The 18,426-nt window shown below is 42.4% G+C and overlaps 1 protein-coding gene across 1 annotated transcript; it reads left to right on the forward strand.

Moving 5' to 3' along the window:
* The first annotated feature begins 311 nt into the window (after positions 1-311).
* On the forward strand, positions 312-17,626 carry CPT2 (carnitine palmitoyltransferase 2). Its single transcript, XM_012776284.3, has 5 exons — positions 312-608; positions 7,814-7,894; positions 9,378-9,484; positions 14,338-15,642; positions 16,666-17,626. The coding sequence occupies exons 1-5, from the start codon at positions 457-459 to the stop codon at positions 16,995-16,997; spliced, it is 1,977 nt and encodes a 658-aa protein (XP_012631738.1). The 5' UTR covers positions 312-456; the 3' UTR covers positions 16,998-17,626.
* The last annotated feature ends 800 nt before the right edge of the window (positions 17,627-18,426 follow it).

Raw genomic sequence — 18,426 nt, forward strand, 5'->3', positions numbered from 1 at the left:
ATTTAGTCCATAGTCTCGCAGAGACTGAGCCTCAGTCAAATTTAGGTTTATCCCAAAACGTTTCGCAGCTTTTCTTTTTCTTCAGCCCCAGTTTCTATCTTGCTCCAAAAAAGACGAAGCGGACGGCTCCAAACTCCGTTTCCCGCCTCTCCGGGATGGGCTGGCAGACAGCGGTCGCGAGGCGGAGCCCCTTCCGGCGCGGCGGGGGGCGGGACCGGCCGAGAGGGGGCGGGGCCTGTCCTGTCCAGGGGCGGGGCCTATCCTGTCCTGGGGCGGGCCTGTTCTGTCCAGGGGCGGAGCCAGCGGCCCCGCGCGGGCCGGAAGTGGCCCACAGCCGGAGGCCGACTGGTATCCGCGTCCTGACGCAGTGACAGCGGCCGGGAGGCGGCCGACTTGCCTTTGTACGCCAGAACTCCCCCGCCCGCCGCGTTCTCTCCGCCGCAGCCTCCCCGGACTATGGTGCCCCGCCTGCTGCTGCGCGCCTGGCCCCGGGGCCCTGCACTAGGCCCCGGATATCCCTGTCGGCCCCTCAGCGCCAGCACCGGGCCCGGCCAGTACCTGCAGCACAGCCTCGTGCCCACCATGCACTACCAGGACAGCCTGCCCAGGTGAGCCCGGCCTCCCGTCCCCGCTGCCATGCCAGGATCGGCGCCACTCCAGTCACTCATGACTCTGCTACTGAACTTGCTGCCGCCCCCAAGCTCCTACCTTGGAGGCTGCCACATCCCCTAATCTGGAAGTCCTGTGACTTTCAGAATCTCCAGGCACAGGACTCTCAAATTTTCTGCCAGAACCCTCCGTTGCTCTCTCAAATTCCCTATCTTGAACCCTTCTCAAATTCCGTCTCCATTGACCTAACTTCCAACCAGATATCCTGAATCTTTCACATTTCTCTCTGAAAAATGTCCAATATCACTACCCTAACCCTTCCAACTGGGTGGGTCCCCTGAAGTACTTTAATGACTGCCCCGCATTCCTGCCCAGAATGTGGGTAAGCTAATTCCTGACACCTGATAGTTACCCTCCCTCAACTTCCACAGCACCACCTTCTCCACCCTTGTTACTCAGGACCCTCAGCCCCACCCCCTTTCCTGCAGTACTCTGCTCTTTAGCACCCATCAGTCCCCACAAGCACACCCCTCAAGTATTCACCCTTACCCTCAACTTACCCTCCCCCGTGTCCTTTTTTAATCTTCTGAGCCCTGTCTTCACCTGGAGAGTTTTCACTCCCACCAAACTCTCCTCAACAGGTTTCTCCCCCTAAAATATTCTTCCTCACGCACATTACTCCTTGTAACTTCAGCCCACCCTTAGTACCCCTCCTAAACTCCATCTTATTCAAATTAGATCCAGGGCCACCAAATTCTCTCTGTTCCCCTTCACCATAGGGTGCCCTCCAACCTTTTGAAACATTTCACCCAAAATCTACTTCCCATATGAAAATAGCCCCAATAAATCTTCCTCACCCCTTCCCTCACCTAGTACCTTCTTATATCTGGCTTCCAGTTTTCCCAGTCTTTGAACTCTCATCCTTCATTTGAGTTGCCAGGTCTTCTTCTCCTATATTAGAAATTTTCTTCACCTTCTGGCTGGGAGTGGTGGCTCACCACTGTAGTCCCAGCTACATAGGAGGCTGAGGCAGGAGGATTGCTCTAGCCCAGGAGTTCTGGGCTACAGCACTGCACTCCAGCCTGGGCCACAGAGCTAGACACCATCTCCAAAAAACTTTAATAAATTTTCTTCACATTCTGAAACCAAACCTAAACTAACTACAAAGTTCCCGGAGCCAAGTTATAAATTTGTCTCAAAGACCCTTCTTACTTTCTTACCAAACAGCCATTAGGGATCCCCCAGTCTAGGGGGCCAGAAGCCTGCACTCCCTCCCCTGCCTCTGAATAGAACAAACATTGTGTCACAGACCTCACCCCAACAGCTGTGTTGCTCTTTTTGTCCACATCCAGGACCACTTAACCCAGCATCATCACTGCCCACCCCTACCCTCTCAGGAAGATCATCAAAGGGTGATTCTTGTGAAATTACATCTTGTGCAGACATCTAAGACAGACTGAAATGAGATTATCTAAACTTGGCAGAAGGGAGAGAGAAAGAAAAAGGGTCATGCTTCCTCCTGTCAGCCTGTGTGTATGAGCTGAGCCAGTATGTAGGGGAAAGGTGAGGACTGACACAACTGGTCTTCACTTGCCAAGCCTGGAAGTCGGAAGGTCATTGACTTTCAGGCAGGCCTGGGCCCCACCCAAGTTTTAAGATCAGAGGGATTTTTTGGTTTTTTTTTGAGAGAGTCTCTGTTGTCCAGGCTAGAGGGCCATAGCGTCAGCTCACAGCAACCTCAAACTCCTGGGCTCAAGTAATCCTCCTGCCTCAGTCTCCCAAGTAGCTGGGACTACAGACACGTACCACTACGCCTGACTACTTTTTTTTCTTTTCTATTTTTAGTTGCCTAGCTAATTTTTTTCTATTTTTTTTGGTAGGGATGGGGGTCTCCCTCTTGTTCAGGCTGTTCTTGAACTCCTGACCTCAAGTGGATCCTCCTGCCTCGGCATCCCAGGGTGCTAGGATTATAGGCGTGAGCCACCATACCTGGCCCAATGAGATGGATTTTCTGCATTTTAGAATTGGAAAGCTGGAGGGAAGATTCAAGATCATATATTCCAACCCCATCCACGGCACAGAAATCAGTAGAAATCTGGAGGTGCAAATAATACCACTAGTCACCCATGTGCAGCCTCAAGCAGCCAACTTCCCCCAGGCTTCTGTTACCTCATCTATAAACTGGGAGTTAGGTAAGATGAGAGATGAGATTTTTTTCCGTCTCTGAGATTCTAGACTGATAAAAGGTGTAATCTCTGACACTCATATTGACGTCACACTTGGTGAAAAGCCCTGACTTTGAAGTCTGGTAGAACTTAGTTTCAGATTCTGACTGTGCAACTCTTTAGCTATAACTTTGAGCAATTCTATTAACTTCTTGAGCCACACAGTTCTTAGGGCTTTGTGAGGATAGACTGAGATAAGGTTCCAAAGATAGAGAACTATCATAATTATTAATAGTCGCCCTGGAGAATGACCAGTCCTTTTGTATTGGGTGTTCCAGCTGGGTCTCCCTTCCTTTTCCTATTCCTGTCTTATCACTGTTGCCTTTTAACCAAGTGTCTTGGACACTCTTTCCTCTAGGAACCCTTGCCCTATCGTTTGCTTATTTTTTAGGTGTTATGTTTTTTCTTGGCCCTTTCATTTTGTGAGTGTGGTAAAATACAACATAAAATTTACCATTTTTAGGTTTATAGATTGGTTAGGTGTTATTTTTAAGGGTTATGTTTATATAACCTTAGGATGTAAAACTGCAAGTCCTGAGGAGACAAAGGGTAGATCCGTTTGACCTCATTCGCATTATTAACTTGATAAACACTCTAACGTAGATTTGGAGACTGAACAGTCATGGTGAAGAGCTTGCTGTATAGTGAAGGAGATTTGACAGGTAAACAGTTAGGATTTAATGTGATAAGTGGGAAGCAGCATCTTCAGATTGTTAAAATAATGAGCCAGGAGTCAGACCTGATTTTTAATCCCAGCTCCAAGTCTCACTAGCTGTGTGGCTGGGAGCATCTCACCTAAAAATATGAATTATATATTACCTGCTCATTAGAGTAGTTAGAATTAAATACCCTGATATAAAGCACTTAGTACAGAGTCTGGTACATAGTTAATACTCAGATATTCACAAGTACTATAATTGCTTTAAACAAACATTTGTTGGGTGTCTAGAATGTGCCAGAATAGAACTGTTGTGTTGTGTGAACGAGTTGATGCCTGGACTCGGAAGGGAAACTTCACAGAGGAGGTTGTTAGGGCAGAAACTTAGGAGGAACTCACAAAACGAGTAGAGAAAAAAATTTCCAGGCAAAGATAAGAATAGGAACAAGAAAAGATTTACTTTTCCAGATGGAAAGGGGCCAACAGGGAAGTAAAAAAGAGGGAGATAATGTTGGCAGAGAGAAGCAGGTGTTCAGGCTTTTTGTTTAGGGGTTGTAAAGGGAGTGAAGAACATTTATGGCTGTGGCCAAATTAACGAGGTACTGTGAATTGTTGTATCTGCTTTTTTGTTAGCAAAGTGTCTGCCTTTCATTTGGAGACAGACTTATCACTTAATTGTGATCTTGTCATTTATTCTGCTTTTGAGATACAGTTTCTCTGTCAGGAACTGAGGCCTGTAGCTTGCACCCCTGCCGCGGGTTCCTGTCCACTCAGGAACTCCTCCGGGCTATAAAAGCAAATTCTAAAAGGCAGTTTTAGGTGATTGTAAAGAGAAAGTTTTACATTTCCTTTCTCTGAGCTCTTTCTAGATGTGAAAACAGGGCCCGGCAGGGTGCCTGTCTGCTGGGGGGGGGGGGTGGTGCTACTGAGCACCTCAGAGCATGTGCTTGCTTGCCGGAGAGCATGGTTTCCAACTCCTGACCTTGAGGGATCGGCTGCCTGTGCCTCGCAGAGTGTTAGGATTACAGGCGTGAGCCACCAAGCTGGGCTCTAATTAAGTCTTATTGGTTCTTACTGGATCTTATTAGGAGGGTGCTGGTCCCTCCTAGAAGTTGGTAACTTTCTTTGGAGAGAAACCTGAAGGCAAGTGGTATTTCAGAACACTCAGATTTAGAAAGGTGAGGAGATAGGAGAAGAGCTGGAGAAGACGTTATGGAGTATAGGGTAGTTTATTCAGAATGGAATGGGAGTTCTAAAAGTTATAGTGGCGGGGGCTGGTGAAGAATTATAGCCGCCTGGGGCCAAACCAGTGCCTGGGGCCAAACCAGGTGTTGCTGAGTAGATAGAAGGAATAGTAGGTGAAGAGGTTGTGCCTAATGTAGAAGGTGTTGATGAACGAGAAAAGCAGGAGACTAGCAGGGAAAGGGAAGGATTTAGAGTGTGTTATTTGTAGATCACTATAGAAACCTGGACATCTGTAAACATTCCGTGTGTGCTGTATGTTTAGTGTTTCCTATGTGTCAGGTTCCTTGCTTAGTTTCTTATACTATTTCATTTAATACTCATAATAGGACCGGGTGTGGTGGCTCATGCCTGTAATCCTAGCACTCTGGGAGGCCGAGGCGGGTGGACCGTTTGAGCTCAGGAGTTTGAGACCAGCCTGAGCAATAGCGAGCCCTTGTCTCTGCTAAAAATAGAAACAAATTAATTAGCCAACTAAAAATAAAAATTATCCAGGCATGGTGGCACATGCCTGTAGTCCCAGCTACTCAGGAGGCTAAGGCAGAAGGATTGCTTGAGCCCAGGAGTTTGAGGTTGCTGTGAGCTAGGCTGATGCCACGGCACTCTAGCTGGGGCAACAGAGTGAGAGTCTGTCTCAAAAAAAACCAAAAAACACTCATAATAGCCCGGTGAGCTATTATTTAACAAATAGAGATGGGGCTAGGGGAGGCCAGAAATTTGCCCCAGATCACATGGATAGTGAGTGCCAGAGTCCAGGATGCAAGTCTGGATCTGTGTGATTCCAAAGGCTGGGAACTTAACCTCTCCAACATACTGGACTGTTAGTGATTGACTTGTGCTAGGTGTGGTTGGAACTTGACCGATGCATTTCAGAGTTCTTCTCTCCAACTCATAGGCTGGAAATGGAGTCTGAGAGACATAAAGTGATTTTTCCACCTTTGACCATATAGCTGCAGATGAAGTGGCAGAGCTGGGCATCAAGTCTAGGTCTGATTCTAAATCTCGTTTTTCTTTCCACTATGTCAATAGTTCTTATATTTTTTTGTTTGTTTTGTTTGAGACAAGAGACTCGCTCTGTGGCCCTGGGTAGAGTGCAGTGGCATCATCATAGCTCACTGCAACCTCAAACCCCTGGGCTCCAGTGATCCTCCTGCCTCAGCCTCCTGAGTAGCTGGGACTATAGGCACGAGCCACCATGCCTGGCTAATTTTTCCTATTTTTGGTAGACATGGAGTCTTGTTCCTGCTCAGCCTGGTTTCCAACTCCTGGGCTCAAGCAATCCTCTTGCCTTGGCCTCCCAGAGTGCTAGGATTACAGATGTGAGCTACCGTGCCTGACCTAGTTATTATACTAGGTTCACAGATCAGTAAAATTATGAGGGAAAAATACTGCTATTGACATTTTCTTGGAAGAAAGGACTTTTAATGGCTGCCACCCCCCAAAAGAATGTAATCTGAGAATTAAGGGTAGACTTTTAAATTAAGCAAATTTAGCAAATTTGTGAAAAGTTCACTATACTGTTCGTATTTTTATTGTGAACCAGTAACTCCATCACCATGGTCATTGTCTGCCAAGTATTAGATAATCCAGTGGACTGTATTGCTATATAATATTTACATTGATGGCATTTTCTATAAGGCAAAAATATAGACCTGGGAAGTGTGGGATATTCATTAAATTATCTTTAATATATTTTATAGAAAACTAATGATTTTTATATCCATGATAGTTTTTATACATAATCTATGCAGCCTCAATTTAGTTCCATCTAGAAAATTTAGTTTCTATTGTGTTCGTAACTCAAAAACAAATCATCACTCTGAAAGTTTGCCTTACCCCAATAAAGTAAGATCTGGCTATAGTTAACAGTCCAGAATTTTTTAATGAGGACTGTTTTTATCAAACTACTATTGTCTCTAATTTAAAATTTTGTTTTAAAGGAAGTAGGTAAATTTAATATCTATACTATATTAAAACAAAGTCTTAAGAAACTCAAATGGGCAACTTTGAGATTCTGAGGTAGCTGGGGTGGCGTTTGTGATTTTCTGTGTCACTCAGTGAATATAAGGGATTCTACAGTGTTAAAGTGGTGTGAGTGGTTACTTAGTGCAGTCTAAGACTGTATGGCTGTAAATAATTGAGATTTATTTTTGACATCATGTTATGGATAAACTTGTATTGAAAAGTAAGTTGACAAATCATAGTATATCTTATATTAAGCTTTTAATCTATGCTTTGTGGATAATGTTTCAGTTTTCCTAAGGACTCATACATTTAGATATTTTGCTTATATTAATATCAGTGTTAATTTTGAGTTGACAGAGGTACCTTGTGAACTACTATTGCTTTGATACTAGGGGATATATCTTTCAATAAAACTATTGAAATGAAAGAGAAATGAAACTCACTGTACTGTCCATGTTTTTTCATTTAACTGTGAACCGGTAACTTCATCACCATAGCCATCATTGGGAATCTGCTGGTAGAGATGATGAGTAGGCAAACTGTTTTTCCTGTTATTTTAGCACATGGGAATATCTGCTTCCTCCTAACAGAATTCCTGGTGTCTGGGCATGGCTTGATGGTCAACTCCTACCTTTCAGTGAAAACATAGCCCCCATATTTGGCTGGCCCCTGGACAGACCTCTTGTATGATTCTCAGCTGTAAAGTACACAAGAAAAATGTTAAAAATTGAACCTTTTTCCTTTTATTCTGGGGAGAAAAATGCAGTTGTTCCAACTAAGGGTAGAATTAAATCAGTGCCAACACAGTGTTAGCAGAGGTATTATAATTGTAACCAGGATACAGGAATTCTTGGGATAGCTTCTGCTTCCCCATTTTGAATCTATTATTATTATTTTATTTAAAAAGTTTAGTTATTATTTTACGTAAAAGTAGGGTTACCATTGATACTTATGTTAGTAAATCCATTGATTCTGATTTATCAGTGGCTTCCCATCATTGCTTCTTTTGGAAGGAAATTAATTATCCAGTAATCAGTTTAAAATTTTAGCTTGTGAAGGTAATTAACCTCTTTCACATATTGTCAGCCTTACAGTGACCTTGCTTTCTCCCTAGGCTGCCTATTCCCAAACTTGAAGACACCATTAGGAGATACCTCAGTGCACAGAAGCCTCTCTTGGATGATGGCCAATTCAGGTAAACACTGAGGACCCTGCATGAACATGGTAGGGTGGATCAAGAGAGGCTGGCAAGTAGTGGCGGACCAAGCTTCAGGGAATGTCTGTGATTTAATTGGGTTTCCAGGAACCTGGGACCAATTATGCAAGTTCAGGAAATAGATTTTGATTCATGAAGACTAACTAAGCCCTGAAATTAGAGTTCCTTGAACCAGACTCAACAGGAGATGGTTGATAAACCAGAATGCCAAATTTATACTTTTATCTTGACATGTGTATCTGGGAGGCTAGTTGGTACTGGTCAATTTGTGGAGGGCATGTGTTCTTGGTAGGGAGGCCCCTTGAGGAGTCCATGTAGCAGACCAGAAGATTGCTTGCTGAGCATGTTTACTGGGATGGGAAGTGTGCCTCCAAAATTCATGCCCTTTTTTGGTATATGATTTTATTTGGAAATAGGATTGTTGCAGATGTTATTAGTAAAGATGCAGTCCTACTGGAGTAAGGTAGGCCCTTAATCCAATTTGACTCGTGTCCTTATAAGAAGAAGAGACACAGAGACAGCCGTGTGAGGATGGAAGCAGAGATTAGAGTGCTCTGTCAACAAGCCAAGGAATGCCAAGAATTGCCAGCAACACTGGAAACTAAGAGAAAGGCATGGAACAGATTCTCCCCTGGAGTCTTCAGAGAGGATGTGGTCCTCTTGACACGTTGATTTTGTACTTGTAGCCTCTAGAACTGTGAGAGAATACGTTTTTGTTGTTTTAACCCACCAAGTTTGTGGTACTGAAATTGGAAAATAATATTAGATATTGTCAAAAAATAAATTGCATTAAGCTCTTATAGCCTAGTGTAGTATTCTTTTTCCATAATGGAAATTTTTTTGTACAGATGACTGGCATTGTCATTAGAAGCACAGAGTCCTTCACTGGACAGTGATGGAGAAACAGATGAGCTGTTCATAATCTAGTCCTCTGTTTTTAAATATTCCTTTTAGTCACTTGAAATTTCTCTTGATAGAGTAATAAATTAATAGCTACCAGATATTAAGTAAGTATCATGTTTTAGGCTATTCTAAATCCTTGAACTTATAAATATCTTTTAATGTTGTACGGTGGTACTATTATTTTTATTTTATACATCAAGAAACTAAGAATCAGGGAGATCTATTAATGGTAACTTATCCAAGGTCACAGTTTGAAAAATGACAGAGCTGGGATTCAAACTTAGCTCTTTTTGACTCCAAAACTTATGTCGATGCCAAACTGCCTCTTAGAGTACAGATTGTTTTGTGAGATGTTGACTAATCTACCTGACCAATCATTTTAAGAAGACATCCTAGATTTATCTATTTTAAGTTGACTCCTATTTTGCTGATCAGAGATACTTTCTGATCTCATTCCAGGTTTTGGGGATATGCTGTCAGGAACCCAAATCTTCTGTATGAGTTCCTGACTATGAATTCTCTACCTTGGTTTGATTCTGTCTTTTCTTAAACATTTCAGGAAAACAGAACAATTTTGTAAGAGTTTTGAAAATGACATTGGGAAAGAACTGCACGAACAGCTGGTTGCTCAAGACAAACAGAATAAACATACAAGCTACATTTCGGGTAGGTGGGCTGGGCTGTGGGTGTTATTTTTCTCAGAGCCCTCTATAATGAAAAAAGTAAGGCATCTTTTCTCCTGTTTTGGTCTCAGAAATATTTTTGGTGAGATCAGTAAATGAAGTAAAGTCTTCTCTTCTGGAGGTAAATATTAAGGCTGAGTGCATTCCTCCTCTACTAAGATGTTGACTGAAGTCTGTGCTCAAGAACAGTGGCTTGCCTTCTCTAGACGGGATTGAGATGGAACCTAATCGTCAGTCCTGTCTGAACAGTCCTGTATCATTCTAGGTCCTTCACAGTCTGGTTGAACTGCCCTCTCCACCCTCATCTCTCACTGCTGCCCCTGACGCCCTTCATGTTTCCACAAAACTCATTCCTCATTGTCCCTGAACCCATTAGTCTTTCATTCTTCTGTGCCTTTATCCATGTTGTTCCCTGGCAAATTCTTCCTTAAAGATCCAGGTAGGGTGGCTTTTCTGTGAAAGCTTCTCAATCCTTTTCCCTCTCCATTCACAGTCGGTTGCTTCCACCTCTGTTCCTACGGCACTTCTTTTAATTTGGCTTATATTTTTATCAAGGTTATACATGCACATAGTTTAAAGAGTCAAATAGTTCCATAAGGCTTGTTAGGAAAAACTGCAGTTTCTTGATTGTCCCCTAATTTCCCACTTCTCACTTTCAGCTCCCTTCTTAATTCTTTTGATGTATACCCCTGTATCTCTAAATTAGATACTTATATTAGTGCATTTTAATTTTTTAGTTTTAGGCATTCTCTACTGACACCTCATTATAGAAGATTAGAATTTAGCAGTGTCTTACATTCCCACCACGTGAGTGTGCGCACACACTTCCTATCCCTCATTTTGCCAGCATAATTATTTGTTATTTATTGATTGATTGATTGATTGAGACAGAGTCTCACTTTGTTGCCCAGGCTAGAGTGAGTGCCGTGGCGTCAGCCTAGTTTACAGCAACCTCAGACTCCTGGGCTCAAGCAATCCTCCTGCCTCAGCCTCCTGAGTAGCTGGGACTATAGGCATGCACCACCATGCCTGGCTAGTTTTTTCTATATATATTAGTTGGCCAATTAATTTCTTTCTATTTATAGTAGAGACGGGGGTCTCACTCTTGCTCAGGCTGGTTTTGAACTCCTGACCTCGAGCAATCCGCCCGCCTCGGCCTCCCAGAGTGCTAGGATTATAGGTGTGAGCCACAGTGCCTGGCCTATTTGTAATTTTGATTAACTTAATACATAGTGTTTATACTATTATGATCATATAAATGCTGCTGTCAGCTGAGTCATGTAGCATATTGGAATTGTTGCTCCTTTCCTATACAAATGTTTTCTCTTAATAATTATCTTATCCTTTCTCTTGTTTAGTTTTCCATGTGCTTATTAATTTATTCTCAGACTCTTCCCAAGTCTTCCCAAGACTCTTCCCAAATCTCCTCTCAGTATGTGAAGGCACATTAGACATTCTATCAGTTTTGGTTTTCTTAACTTCTATAAGTCTCAGAATTTATGACTTGCTCTAGTCTGGGTTTGTAACCCTCTTGGCCCGCTGTGAAACTGCTCTCCTGGGACCTTTCACCATCAGGCGTGGCATCTATTCATCTCTTCTGATGTTGGGATTCCTGTTTCTTGTATTTCATATTTTCTTCTTTTTTGGCTTTTCCCTTATTTTGTCAGAGCACATATTCTGTTTACTGTCTGGAAGCAGAACATGGGAAGCAAAATTTTAAAATGGTCCTCATACTTCATTGATAATTCCTTTGGGTAGGTGGGAAATCATTTTCCCACAGAATTTTGAAGGCTTTGCTCCTTTGTCTTTTAACTTCCAGTGTTGTTGTTGGTAAGTCTAAAGTAATTTTGAGTCTTAATCCGCTGATTAATTCCATTCCCCGTCTCTGGAAGCTTTTAGAATTTTCTCTTCATCCCCAGTGTTCTGAAATTTCAGATCATGTGTTTTGGTGTGGGTCTGTTCTTACCCATTTTACTGGGCCACTCATTGAGTCTTTTGAACCTGGAAACTCACGTCCTTCAGTTCTGGGATATTTTCTTGTTTTATTTCTTTAATTTCTTCCTCTTCATTTTTCCTGTTTTCTCTTTCTGGAAATTTACTACCTAAGAAGCTAAATGATTTAGTGTTTCTCCAAAAATCCAGAAAGAGATTATTATTCAGATGTAGAATTTCCAGACTTGATCTTCTAATTTTCTTACCTTTTCTCTCATATTTTTCATCTTTTATTCTTTTTGTTCTGTTGTCTAGGAGATTTTACTTAATTTTATCTCCCAACCCTTCTATTGAGTTTCTAGTTTCTGCTTTCCAATTTTTTATTTCCAAATGCTTGTTTTGTTCTTAGGATGTTCTTTTTTAAGAATAGTTTATCTCTGAGAACTTTTCATTAAATGTCTCTTCTCCTTTCATAGTCTTATCTCCTCCAAGGTGCTTCTTCCCATTTGTTTTGTCCTCTTTTCTTTCTTCACATGCTTCCTAACCCTTCTCTGTTGTCTTAGATGCATGAGACACTGAAAAGCTGTTGGAAGCGCTGTGGAGGGTGGAGCTTGTCAGTGACAAGATTCACCGTAATGTGATCTGGCTACACTGTTTCCTTTCGGGTGCCCCTAGTGGTAGTGTCTTTGGGTTAGATTCTCCAGGGAAGGCTTTCCCAGTAAACTATCAAAAGGTTGCTAGTGTTACAGAAGTACGGTAGCAGAGGGTTTGAGATCTCTCCTGTGACTTAGGTCTCCCAGTTTTGCTTTCTCAAAAAAATCAAACTTAAGTCTTCTACCAGAGTGGGGAGAGAATCTTGGGGTAGTGGTGATGATCTAATTAAACAGTCTTTCAACCATATATATCTATATATCTAGATTGCTTGAGTCCTCGGTGGTGGTGGTGGTAGCATCTGCTGTATAAATATTTATTGACTTTCTCTCCTGCCAGTTTAGGATGGGCTTTTTTATTTTTATTTTTTAAAGAGATAGGGTCTCACTATATCACCCACCTGGAGTACAATGGTGTGATCATAGCTCACTGCAACCTCCAATTCCTGGGCTCAAGTGATCTTCCTGCCTCAGCCTCCTAAGTAGCTAGGACTATAGGAATATGCCACCATGCCTAGCTAATTTTTTTTTTTTTTGTAGAGATGAAGTCTCACTATGTTGCCCAGGTTGGTCTTTCCTGGCCTCATGCGATCCTCCCGCCTCAGCCTCCCAGTATGTTGGGATTACAGGTGTAAGCCACTGCGCCCAGCCAGGATTGGGTTCAGTCATTACCAGTTGTCTAAATGCTTTCCAGCTTCCAATATTTGTTCTTTTCTCTCATTCTCTTGACCTTACTGTTGTTTATGTCTCTTTAAAATTATTTTACTAAAGGGAGGGTCAGAGGCATAAATTTATGTCGTCTTTCATCAAATATATCTTACCCACCAGTACTTCTTTTGTTTTATCATTTTAGTGCATTATGATATGTTTTAATTGTCTTCTTCACCAGAGATCTTCAGCATCAAAGACCATGTCCTATTCCTCTCTAAATCCCCTCAACCAAGGCCTGGCACAGCACTGATTCTCAAGGAACAGAATGTAATGGAATGAATGGACCAACAAATGAATAATAGATAAATTTGCATCTGTTATTAATCTTTTTCCCAGTGCTTTACATCTAAATATTATTCACTCCAGTGGAAGATGGTCCTTTTTTATAGAGTTTATTCATGCTTAGTAATCCCAGTAGGAACTTTTCTTGAAAACACACTTTCTGATAAAGTATTTTTTCTGGAATTTTTATAGGCAAACCCCACAGAAATGCAGAGAGCTAGTTTGAGTGATCCACATGCGCTGATAGTTGAGCACTTCCTAAAACAAGGAAAAACAAATATATTCTGTACACAAAAGGATGGTGAAGATATCTCTTGCCTTTTATGGAGACAATCAAGTATAAATATTGGCCCTGAAAGGAGATGAAGCAAGAGAAACCTAAGGAGATGGGGTGGGAATTAACTATTCTATTCCAGTATGAATGCAAACGAGGTGTTACTATGTTTTATTTCTTTACGAGCCAAGAAAGAAAACAGACTGAGAAAGAAAAAGCAAATAAGAAACATTAGGGAAATGCAAATCAAATCCACAATGATAGACCACTTCACATCTACCAGAATGGCTCCAAGCAATCAGACATACAATAACAAGTATTGCTGGGATATGGAAAAATCCTTCGTATATAGCTGGTGGGAATGGTATAGCCACTTTGAAAAGCACCCTGGCAGTTCCTCAAAGTTGAAACAGAGACTGACCACATAACTAGCAATCCCACTCCTAGCTATACACCTATGAGTATTGAGAACATATATCCACACAAAAACTTGTATATAAATGTTCATAGCAATATAATTCATAATAGCTAAAAGGTATAAACAACCCAAATGTCTATTAATTGGTGAGTAGATAAACTAAATTTAGTGTATCTATAAAGGAACATTATTCAGTAATAAAAAGAAATGAAGAACCTGAAAAATATTATTTTAAGTGATAGAAACCAGATGTAAAAGACCACATATTATATGATCCTATTTATATGTCATGAATTATTGCAGAGCAAAAAAAAAAAAAAATCAAGGAGAGCCAGGCATAGTGGCATGAGCTACACAGGAGGCTGAGGCAGGAAGGTCATTTAAACCCAAGAGTCCAGTCTGGGTGATAGCAAGACCTCATCTCTAAAAAAAAAATCAGGGAATTCCACCCTCTGGAAGTTGGCATCATTTCTTCTGCCTATGCTTGATTTTTTTTTTCTTTCTCAAATTTTATTTTGAGGAACTGCCTTAACTTTTTATGTTGCTGTTTTTTTATTTTTATTTTTTAGGTCCCTGGTTTGATATGTACTTAACTGCTCGAGACTCTGTTGTCTTGAACTTTAATCCATTTATGTCATTCAATCCTGACCCAAAACCTGAGTATAATAACCAGCTCACCCGGGCAACCAATATGACTGTTTCTGCCATCCGGTTTCTGAAGACACTCCGGGCTGGGCTTCTGGAGCCAGAAGTGTTCCACTTGAACCCTGCCAAAAGTGACACTGATAGTTTCAAGAGACTCATACGCTTTGTGCCTTCCTTTCTGTCCTGGTATGGTGCCTACTTGGTCAATGCATATCCCCTGGATATGTCCCAGTATTTTCGGCTTTTCAATTCAACTCGATTACCCAAACCCACTCGGGATGAACTCTTTACTGATGACAAGGCCAAACACCTCCTGGTCCTAAGAAGAGGACATTTTTATATCTTTGACATCCTGGATCAAGATGGGAACATCGTCAGCGCCTCAGAAATCCAGGCACATCTGAAGTACATTCTCTCAGATGTTAGTCCTGCTCCCGAGTTTCCTCTCGCCTACCTGACCAGCGAGAACCGGGACGTCTGGGCAGGGCTCAGGCAGCAGCTCATTAGTAGTGGCAATGAGGAGACCCTGCGGAAAGTGGACTCTGCTGTGTTCTGCCTCTGCCTAGATGATGCCCCCATTAAGGATCTTATCCATTTGTCCCACAACATGCTGCACGGCGATGGCACAAACCGCTGGTTTGATAAATCCTTTAACCTCATCATAGCCAAGGATGGCACTGCTGCTGTCCACTTTGAGCATGCTTGGGGTGATGGTGTTGCGGTGCTCAGGTTCTTTAATGAAGTATTTAAAGATAGCACTCAGGCTCCTGCTGTCACTCCACAGAGCCAGCCAGCCACCACTGACTCCTCTGTCGCTGTGCAGAAACTCAGCTTCAAGCTGAATGATGCCTTAAAGACTGGCATCACCGCTGCTAAGGAAAAGTTTGATGCCATTGTGAAAACCCTCACCATCGACTGCATCCAGTTTCAGAGAGGAGGCAAGGAGTTCTTGAAGAGGCAGAAGCTGAGTCCTGATGCAGTGGCCCAGCTGGCCTTCCAGATGGCTTTCCTGCGTCAGTACGGGCAGACAGTGGCCACCTATGAGTCCTGCAGCACTGCAGCATTCAAGCACGGCCGCACTGAGACCATCCGCCCGGCCTCGATCTTCACCAAGAAGTGCTCCGAGGCCTTTGTCAGGGCGCCCTCCAAGCACAGTGCTGGCGAGCTTCAGCAGATGATGGTCGAGTGCTCCAAGTACCACGGCCAGCTGACCAAAGAAGCTGCAATGGGTGAGGCAGGGGCAGGGAGCATGTCCTTGGGTCTTGTTGCGCCAGTGCTTGAGTAATCCTCAGTAATATTCTACCCCATTCACTAGGTTTAATCCATCTGCCAACTCCCAAAGTGATTTTTTTCCTACCCTAACAGTCTGAACAACCACACTAGTTACTAGGCATCTCCTCAGCAGGGATGGGGAAGCGCATTTAACTTTATCCCTGTTTAAGGTCATTTTCAGCTGTGACACATGATTCTCCCTTTTCTATTACTAATTGGTCATCAGACTCGCTTTTGACAATTTGGAATTTCTAAGCGCACAGCTCCTCTAGCTTCACGTCAGTTGTAATGTGTCAGCTCCCTGTAAATAGGTCATCTCGGAAGCTCCTCCCAAACTTAGTGTCGTCCTTCTTTACCTCTTTGTGATAAAATTCAAGACTTGAAAAAGACCTGAAGGATCACATAGTCCAATCCTTTCATTAGCTATAAAGTCCTGGAACTGAAAGGAACCTCCAAGACATCCAGTTGTCTCTCTCCTGTATTTTATAGAAAGGAAATTAAGGCCACTGGCCCAGTGTTACAGAGCAGGTTAGTAGTAAGGCTGAGATTAGAACCCTGGTCAAATACCCTTTCCATTTTGTTCCACTGACTCAATCTTCTCTTTTACACTTGAATCAGACTTTGAGTTTTACCCTAGTTTTTGAGTACATAGCTCTCTTCTCACACTGTCTTGACTATTTGACTAAACTGATTGAGATTTTTTAAAATCTTACTTTCATTTTAGGCTCATTTTTAGCTCAGCTGTTGACAGCTATTTTTAAATATAATGTAATATAACAAATATATTTTTAAAATAATTAAAAATATTCTAGAATGAGCTGAAGGTTAAGAAGCTGGGGTATGAATACAGAGGTAGACAGACCTTTCCTCCACCCTTAAGAATGCTATAAAGGGGATTCCTACTATGGGTGGGAAGTTTTCCTAAGCTCCTTTTCAGTTCTAAAATTCTGAGATGCTGTTTTCCATTTTGTCTCTGACAGGCCAGGGCTTTGACCGACACTTGTTTGCTCTGCGTCACCTGGCAGCAGCCAGAGGGGTTGCCCTGCCTGATCTCTACCTGGACCCTGCATACAGACAGATAAACCACAACATCTTGTCCACGAGCACACTGTCCAGCCCAGCTGTGAACATCGGTGGCTTTGCCCCTGTGGTCCCTGATGGCTTTGGCATAGGGTATGCTGTTCATGACAACTGGATAGGCTGCAATGTTTCTTCCTACCCAGGCCGCAATGCCCGGGAGTTTCTCCAATGTGTGGAGAAGGCGTTAGGGGACATGTTTGATGTCTTAGAAGGCAAACCCATCAAAACTTAACTTCTGGGTGGGTGAAAGGCCACCGTCACTTCATCATGAATATTGGAGCCCATGTACCCAATAGGTGCTATTCTGTGACTAATAAAACTAATCATGAGGGGCAGGGCACCGTGGCTCATACCTGTAATCCTAGCACTCTGGGAGGCCAAGGCGGGTGGATTGCTCAAGGTCAGGAGTTCGAAACCAGCCTGAGCAAGAGCGAGACCTTGTCTCTAGTAAAGATAGAAAGAAATTAATTGGCCAACTAAAACTACATAGAAAAAATTAGCCGGGCATGGTGGTGCATGCCTGTAGTCCCAGCTACTTGGGAGGCTGAGGCAGGAGGATCGCCTGAGCCCAGGAGTTTGAGGTTGCTGTGAACAAGGCTCACGCCATGGCACTCTAGCCAGGCCAACAGAGTGAGACTCTGCCTCAAAAAAACTAATCTTATGCCTGAGCAGCCAGTGCTGTAGGCCTTAGCTTTAAAATCATGGTTTAAAGCTAAACATGTAATTTTGGAGTGGGACTAGATAACTGAAGATAATGAGAGATTTCAATTTTAAGGGCATTTGATCAGGAGGTAGGGTTTGGAAAAATAACTCAGGTATATTTATTGTTTAAGCAAAAATAAAATTTAATTTTTGCTTGAAGAGGATTTCTCTGAATTTTTTTAACCTAATTTCCTAAGCCCCATAAAGAGCTTTCTACCTGCTGACTTTCTTCAGGAAAAAAAAAAAAAAAAAAAAAAAAAAGAGCTTTCCAACAGTAGGTTCAGTAAATTCCCATTGGCTTCTGGCTGCAGGTGGTGGTGGGATTGCTGTTTCATCCACATCCTATAAATGTGTCCCTCTCTCCTGGGACACCATCTATTTAAAAGTACTGTTAATTTTTCTGAGGAGTAAACTGCTGCTGCTTGATTCTAAGAGTTCTGCTGTAATGCAGCCTCTTCGTGATGGATTTAGGGAGTGCTGTCTTACTGTTCTTCCAGCCAAAAGATTATACATGTCAATTATAATTGGTGTGTACTTATTTTAACCAGTTGAAGCTCATGTGCTAAGTATGGCCTCAGGTAGATGACATCACTCTTTACATTTTGCAGTTGTGGAAACTTCTTCATTGAATGAACACGTAAGTGTTTTTCCTTTCCAAGTTATTGTTAGAACACTGCTGTAATGTGAAAGGAAGGGTGTTTTTTGTTATGCTGTGTTTTGTTTTTTGAAAAGGAAAGGGTTTTAATTTTATTGCATTCCCAGTGGCTTCCCAGTGAGTTAGCAGACGGCTGGGATTTGGATTCTGATGTGAGTTAGTCACAAAGCATTGCCTCATTTAATCCTCCGTATCACTCATAGAGAGCATTACCCCATTTAATCCTTATAATTCATAAAAACATACCTGCATGTGTTCTTAGTTGATGCCACCTATCCTTCTCAGTTGTATTTAGTGAATACCA

The sequence above is a fragment of the Microcebus murinus genome, chromosome 2, assembly GCF_040939455.1.
Source record: "Microcebus murinus isolate Inina chromosome 2, M.murinus_Inina_mat1.0, whole genome shotgun sequence".
In the NCBI taxonomy this organism is placed as follows: domain Eukaryota; kingdom Metazoa; phylum Chordata; class Mammalia; order Primates; family Cheirogaleidae; genus Microcebus; species Microcebus murinus.

Coding starts and splice junctions, on each gene's coding strand:
- CPT2 (XM_012776284.3), top strand. CDS start 457: ATGGTGCCCCGCCTGCTGCTGCGCGCCTGGCCCCGGGGCCCTGCACTA. Junction 9,485..14,337: donor ACATACAAGCTACATTTCGG/GTAGGTGGGCTG, acceptor TTTATTTTTTAG/GTCCCTGGTTTGATATGTAC. Junction 15,643..16,665: donor GACCAAAGAAGCTGCAATGG/GTGAGGCAGGGG, acceptor TGTCTCTGACAG/GCCAGGGCTTTGACCGACAC.